The sequence below is a fragment of the Aspergillus sclerotioniger genome (assembly GCF_003184525.1).
Source record: "Aspergillus sclerotioniger CBS 115572 chromosome Unknown BO94scaffold_19, whole genome shotgun sequence".
Taxonomy (NCBI): domain Eukaryota; kingdom Fungi; phylum Ascomycota; class Eurotiomycetes; order Eurotiales; family Aspergillaceae; genus Aspergillus; species Aspergillus sclerotioniger.
This window is the reverse complement of record NW_020291009.1, coordinates 1-7,454: the sequence shown is the minus strand read 5'-3', so window position 1 is coordinate 7,454 and position 7,454 is coordinate 1. Positions and strand designations below refer to the sequence as shown.

The following is a 7,454-nucleotide window of genomic DNA, read 5'->3' as shown; positions in this document are numbered from 1 at the left end:
CTTCTCAGATGAAGAATCGAAGGGGTATTTGGTATAGAGTCAAGTGTACGCGGTCAAACGGTCCGCTTCGGGGGTGAGAGAATGTTAGAAATGACGGAAGTCACACTCGTCGTGGGTTGTGATTGAGGAAGGCCGATCGGAGGCAGTCTGAAACAACGAGGGGTGAACCTGTAGGATACTGGAGACGAAATATAGGTCAGTAAGCGCGAAGACGATAAGAGGAGAGCAGCGAGTATCGAAAAGTATGAGGATGAGTATCACGATAACAGGGGGGAGGTAGATAGGGAAAGAGGGGGGGGGGGGTTGTGGGCAACGGAAGCTGCGATTACCCCATACAAAAAGTGACATCAACCAAGGTACAGCTGGCAGGAAGCGAAACAAATGGAGGCGCGGGGGGGGGGGGGGGGGGCAACAGAGACAGTCCGGGTAAGGAAACCAGCAGCAAACAGAAAGATTGGCGATGGGAAGCACGCGGCTCCAATTGATCTTACCTCTAAACGATCGTCCGGCTCAGAAGGGATCTGAAGTTGATCTGATTATCGGACTTCTCCTTTTTGCACGGAGCGGGATAGTCCCGGTTATATGGCGAAGGCAGCGGTGACCGGTGGATGTCTCAGAGAAATGGGGGTTGCACGAGCCCCAAATCAAAAGAAGCCAAGGCAATATATTCAAACAGAAAGCAAAAATTGGGATAAACGGACACCGGGCGGGGAGATTGAAAGACAGCCTCTGGGAGACAGCAGGGACCGAAAGAGAGGATGAAGCTCGACGAATCGGGGGGAAGCTGAGTTTAGGAGGAAGAGGAGGGGGGAGGCACCGAGTAAGCGGATGGAAGCTCTTGTCGGTAGACCCCAACTGCCATTCGTCAAGCGACCACCGGCGTAGATTCCCCAAGCTTCACTCAAAGGAAGGACCTTTTTTTATTACCTTCCGACTTTTCTTGCTGGAATTTCTGGGGATTATGGGACAAATAATTTTTTTTTCGAATCGATTTGCAAATTTTCCAATGATGGGGACTTTCGACCGAAGTGGGATTGATGGTACGGAAGAGAACGGAGGTCTCCTCAGTAGCAGAAAAGGGGGGGCAACTCAGTCCTGAATTGAAAGGCTTATTGAGTTGGCGCTTAACCGTTGAAAAACGGGGGGAACACAAGAACAGTTCCTGTCACCAGATGAGACTGATACGATTCTCTTGGGTTTCGTAGTTCCAAAAAAGACACGAGGCAGAGAGATATCTGACAGAGAGAGAATGACAGATAAGCCAGGTGATGATACAGGGAGGTGGGATCGTCGACCTGAAGGAATGATCAGGAGCGATGGAGGAAAGAGGGGAGGGGAAATCCAAAGGAGAGGGACAGTGAAAAAAGAAGAAGAGATAAGAGGGGAGGGGGAGGAAGAAGGAAGAAAGAGGATGAGGTGAAGGTGAAGAGGGAGGAGGAGGAGAGAGAAAGAAGTTGAGTTAGTCTATTAGTAGCAGCAGCACGTCGTAGTGGTGAGCAGCACTGCAGCATCCAGCAGTAGCTTACTTGCTTAGTAGGTGAAGCAGGGTACTAATAATACTCCAACCAGACAAAAAAAATACCTAATATAATACTCACAATTAATAGGTCCAAAGCGAAGAAAGGACGTTCAACCAATACGCAGGTTAATACAACAATAATATAGCAGCAACCTAGAGATGTGGGGGAAAAGGCCGATGAACATCAGGGAAGACCACGCAGGAGCTTCCCACCTTCACTGACCCGTTTGGACACATTTCCGATCATCCTGACCTATTCACATTGCTGATGAATGACACGCCCTCCCAGAAGAGCTTCGCCCGCAGACGAATCCGAGGGAGTGGTGCATTTAACTTGTCACTAAACCAAAGTTACCATACTTGGGGACCAACAGGGTCTGGCTCGGGGGGATTCATTGCATCTTGGCTCTCGGCATGTCATCTGGATGGCAATGCCTCTCTACTGACATTCCCTTGTCTGAACAGTCCGCTTTTGCTTCGCAGACCTGGAGGAAGAGGCATTGATTTGGGGCTTGTCTTCACCCTGCGAAGATCACCCCTCAATCCTTCGGCATTGTAGATGACGAACTGCGTGCTCAACGGCCGGGTCGAAGATCAACTCCGGAGAAGGTAGAAGGCGGTAAGTATCCGTGGAGCTATATCTGGTACGATCGCTGTATCGAAACTTTCTGCTATTTGATATCCACACTGCCCGCCTATTCCTCTCAGAGGCAACCTGCATGCTTTCCATTCTCAGTAGTATGTCGTGGCTCCAAGAGTCCGCAATCGATATGGGGCACTGTCCCCAGCTTCTAGATTCTAGGGTCAAATGACATGCAGACAGCTGGGATTGGTGGCCTTAATGCTGGGATTGGGGGACATTGGCCTTCACTCTTCCAGATAGCAGATAATGTTCTGTTGGTGCGGGCGTGATACGTATCCAATGGTATCGATACCCTCCCTGATGCTGCGACCGGTCCAATAGTGGCCCGCTATTGGATCCACCGCCGATGTTTGGCGGGGCTCCTGACAAGACCATGTATCAAGGGTGGCCGAGGTGGGCGAAAAGGTGTTGGGGTGTGAGAGACAAATTAATTCAGAGGCACTGAGACCTACTTAGTCTTTAGAAGTACTAGTCAGTCAGGAATAATATACGCGAGGTCTCGGATGTGCTTCCCAAGCTTCCCCGGCGTGGTGCGCATCCCATGATGTTCATAACTTCATGATGATGCAAAAGGGCTGCTGCCGGTCTCCAGGCCATCCCCTCCGACCGAGGAACGGGTGACCGAGCGATCCATGTTTAGCTGGTCGGTCTGGTGCAGTAGCTGCCCCGTCGTACCGTAAATATGGTAAGCGGTGCTTCCCTCCGGCCCATTGGTTTCGCCTGTTTGCCAAGTTTGTCTTGCCGGCTTTCAAGCCTCAGACGGCTTCCGGGCGCGCATTGAGACCACTGAAGCTGTCCGGCTGACTCAGCACCGGAGCTGTGTTGTTCCCGCAAAACGTTCGAGCCTCGTTCGAAGATCGCATACCAGCCATCGCCTGTAAATCGGCGGTTCTTAGTCCAATCCTTCGCTTCATCGCCCGACAGCCGCCGTTCCTATTTGATATCATTCCCTAGCACTCTCTCTGTCCAGTCAGTACTGTTTTTGGCCACCCGGGCCCATATCGCGTGGATTATCATCCTCCCACTTTCCCGGGTTGTAAGTGAATGATCTGAGGCAACTAGTTCCAGTGCGTGTTAGTCTCAGGCGCGGAATTGCTAACAGAAATCCCTCCAGCTTGCAGTGCGGTGTAGGCAACGATAATTGAACGTTACCTACGCTTTATACACATTCCTTCCATCTTACGGAATGCGATTCTAACTTGTCGGCACCTACCCCGATACCAGAAATTGGCTCTCAATTGTGTGCGTGACTAAATTATGGTTGCGTTTACTGCATCTCTCGAGGACCATTGAATACAATCTCTTGGTTGACACAGCTGGAACAAGCCGCTACCACACTGAGACCGCCTGATGCGAGCTATGATCTACACGAAAGGTTGATTTGCTTTTGGAGAAACTACCGCGGAAAAAGCTGCCACCCCCTTAGCGCAAACAAGCCACTCTTTATCGTTACAGCAACACCCCAGTGTCAGCAGACGTTCTCTCCCGAACAAACAAGATGGGGCGCTTGAGCTACCCCTCCCAGCTAGACAGCCCGTCTCGACAACTCGTCTTGGACCTAGCGCGGGACCTTGAACAGCTCCGAGTACACAATACCGAATTGAAAAAAGTCAAGGCCTACGAACGCCGGTCCTTTTATGAGAATCTTGATCGGATCGATAGCGAGCGCGAAGCCCAGCACAATGCCGCCCTTGACAAGGCCGCTGCTCTGCATGACCAGGTGCTAGAGGAGGCAGAGGAGACGCTGCGCGCGCACCAAAGAGCGGTAGAGGAGGAAAACCGTCGGAAAGAAGAAGAAGCCCGGAAAGAAGCGGAGCGCATAGAGCGAGAAAAAGCAGAAAGGTTACGACGAGAGCAGGAGGAGGCTGCACGACGTGAGGCTGAACGACGAGCAGCAGAAGAGGCAAAGAAGAAGGCAGAGGAGGAGGCAGAGAGGAAGAGAAAGGCCGCACAGGAAGAGCAGGAGAGAAAGGAACGAGAGCGAGTGGAAGAGGAGAAGCGCAAGCGCCAGGCCGAGGCGCAGAAGGCAGAACAGGAGGCGTCGCAACGCCAGGCAGAGGCCGCGCAAAAGGCACAGACAGAGCGACAGCGACAAGTTGGCGGCAGCCGTCTTAACGAAGCCGAAATCAAAACCCAAGCACGCTATGTCGAATTGCACCAGCATCTCAAGCAATTTCGACAATATTTGAAAAACGAGGCCAAAACCAATGACATCGTCAAGCAGAACATGGGTGATTTGCGGCGCACTATCAAGAAGTGTGTTGGACAGCTACGTGAAGGCACTGGAGCCAACCAAGTCCAGGTAGGTGTCGCACTGCGCGTCCGGTAATCATGCGAGCTAACCTCATCGACCGCCAAACAGCTTCGACAGATCCAAGCGACTCTTGCGAAAGCCGCCGCCATCCCAGAGCCATCGGTGGACATTCGTCAGTTTATCGCCTTTCCGCCCGAGAATATCGCTGGTTCGGACGACAACAAAGCGCCTGCCCTCCTGATCTACGCCTTGAATATTTTCTCCAAGTGCCTGATCTCCTCTCTCATCACGGAGGCCTCAATCAACCTGGGCCACGCCGAGCCGGTCGGGATTGTCGCGGCGCAGATATTCTCCATTGATGCGTTTATCTACAAGGGCTGCCACCTGGTTGACATCCTTTGGGCCAAGTACCGTGTCGTGTGCCCGGCGTTGTGGGGATTCTATGGCAGTGAGAAGACCGAAGGCGGCCGGCGAGCGCTGGGCTGGTGGCGCGACGGCGGTTCGGACGGGCCTTATGTCAGCGAACAGACCCATGCAGACCGTATGACAGCCCTGGGCGCCGGCTATGCGGCCCTGACCCTACGCAATTTTGGCCGGACCAAGCGTCAAAACCCCTTCCCCAACACCATGTTTTGGTATAGCATGCACAAGATCCTGTCGATCCCCGCGGCGGAGATCCAGGACACCCATGTCACTCTTCTGTCAGCCATGCTCAAGTCCTCGGCCGAGCGAATTGTCGGTTTCTTCGGGCATGTTGGACTGGCGTTGATGAGGAAAGCCATAGTTGAGTTACCGAACAGTCTGCCTCGCCAAAGCATGAGCGTCAACCAACTCAAGCTCCTCAGGGATCTGTACAAGCGTGAGAAGAACATCATCCTCTGAGGCGCGGTCGCGAGGAGGTCACTTTTGGGTTGCGTCAGGTCCTCTTTTTTTGCCTCCGACCTATTCGTTTTCAGGCAGGACAGGTGGCCCCACACCAGCTGTCCGATTTCTAGGCGATGCAAGGCCGTGACCGTGGCCGTGCATCACAATCCCTGCATGGTGTGACAAGATTTTGAAGCTGGCCGGTATCCCCCGGTGCCATGATGCCGTCGGACCCAGCACTGGCGCCAATTAGACAGTTGTTGTCCACAATATCTACACCGTACGGGGTGGAGGACCCTGTTTCCCCACTCCACCATACCATTTCTCTTGTATATTATCTGCCTGGGATCCTGCAGCGAGGGCCCTCTCTAGATATTCCTGAATTTAGAGGAAAGGTTAAACACCGGTTTGCGCCGGAGGGAAGTTAAAAGGGCGACTGCTGGCAAGGCTTTGGTGCAACCAGCCCCGTTGCGGTAGGATCGCCGCCGAGAATCATCCGATGGAAGACCGTCCACGCATCACGCCACTGATGCGATCTGTCCAGGGCAGCCTCCGTCTTTCCCGGCCGCTTAAGGTTGCGCAAGAGCAGGAATCCTTCCAGGCTCGGTTGCCAGATTCCGGCGGCCCGTCTCAGCCTATGGGGCGGTTGCCGAGTCGATAATTGGCTTTATTCGCACGGCATCTCTTAACCCATCCGGTATACACCATCAGCGCATCGGCCGAATGACGCCAGCAACTCCCCGTTGGGGAGGTTTGTCTCCCAAATCTCCCAACATGACACAAGAACTACCTGCCTGGTCCCTGCCTGGTCCCTGTCATGGCCCCTGATGACGATCCACCCTATTCGCCCTACCTGACCAGGTGTCTACTATCTAGTCTCGCGGATGTTGTCGCTGCCGTCCTTTTCATGCCATATAAGAATGGCCGTCCACCATCCCAAGAATGTGTGCGTGGGACAATTAATACCCGGTGAATATGTGAATCCTCTTACCCAATCTCTACAATCAACCCATCAATGGCTGTCAATCTTCCTCTCGAGCTCATCCACGGTATCCTCGACAATGTCGACGTCGAGACCTACGTCGCTGCACGGTCGGCATGTCGTTTATGGTGGAATGCAGCGTCGATGTCTTCTGTCCTTCGAAGCGCTCTGAAGGAAACCCCCGTGTCGATACCTCCACGAACAGATCTCCTAACAAATGAAGAGTGGAATGTTTACTTTGACCGAATTGCATGTTTGAACCTGCTGGGCCACCGGACGCACATCGACAAAACAGAGTCTAGGCGTGACCTTCCTGAGAATTGCACCCCTACTACTGTGCTAGCGGCATCTCATGATGGCCAAAAGCTCGTGGCTCTGAAAGGGTCACGAGCAACCGTGTACAGCCATCCAAACAAGCACGGGCACTGGGAGTTCTCCTTGGCCTCGTCACTCTATCCGCTCTGGACCTCGGTATGCCGCGCCCTAACGAACGGAGGTAGTACAGGCTGCATGTCACTCAACCAACACTACGCAAAACACCGCATCGCCATCTCCTCACAAGGCCACCTTCTCGCCGTCGGACTGGGCAAGACAATTCAAATCTACAGTCTTTCCGGCGATGCGGACGGTATCTCCTCTCCGGCCGAATACACGATCAACCAGAGCAACACCGTTTTCGCAAGTCCCCCAAATGCAGGCTACGAAGACACCGACGGCGTCGTCGAGTCCTTAGAATTCACCGACGACGACACACTCCTCCGTGTCGCAATCGACAATGATACAACCACCTTCCAGCCGACTCGTGTACGCTACCTGGGCAATCCGCAGGACGCCTCCACCTACCGGTGTTGCCGAAATCTCCAATACTGGCGCGACAACATCCACCACATCTACCTCGACTCCGCCTCTATGGCCATCACCCTCGGCGCCGGAGAAGAGAAGATCATCCTTCGAGGCCTGCGCCTCCTCCCGACCTCCAAACCGACCCCTCACCAACACCAAAAACCACAAGACCCATCCTCATCATCCCAGTACTTCACCGCATCCATCGAATCCCCAACCACAAAATCCTACTGCATCGGCCTCGTCACCACCTCCCCAACCTCCCCTCAAAAAGTAACCCTCACCCGCCTCCTCCCCTCCCGCCAACACCACTCCGACCCCCTTCCACCTCCACAACAACCTCCAAACC

The 7,454-nt window shown here is 53.6% G+C and overlaps 2 protein-coding genes across 2 annotated transcripts; both read left to right on the top strand.

The window, feature by feature from the left end:
* Positions 1-3,660: 3,660 nt before the first annotated feature.
* BO94DRAFT_469696 (putative RNA export mediator Gle1) lies at positions 3,661-5,298 on the top strand (the record flags this gene model as incomplete). The annotated part of the gene is made up of 3 exons (XM_025608299.1): positions 3,661-4,036; positions 4,154-4,464; positions 4,525-5,298. The coding sequence occupies 3 exons, from the start codon at positions 3,661-3,663 to the stop codon at positions 5,296-5,298; spliced, it is 1,461 nt and encodes a 486-aa protein (XP_025465836.1).
* Positions 5,299-6,274: 976 nt separating this feature from the next.
* On the top strand, positions 6,275-7,417 carry BO94DRAFT_441196 (F-box protein; the record flags this gene model as incomplete). Its single annotated transcript, XM_025607507.1, has 1 exon — positions 6,275-7,417. A coding segment is annotated over one exon (1,143 nt), but the record flags the coding sequence as incomplete, so codon positions are not given.
* Between the last annotated feature and the right edge of the window lie 37 nt (positions 7,418-7,454).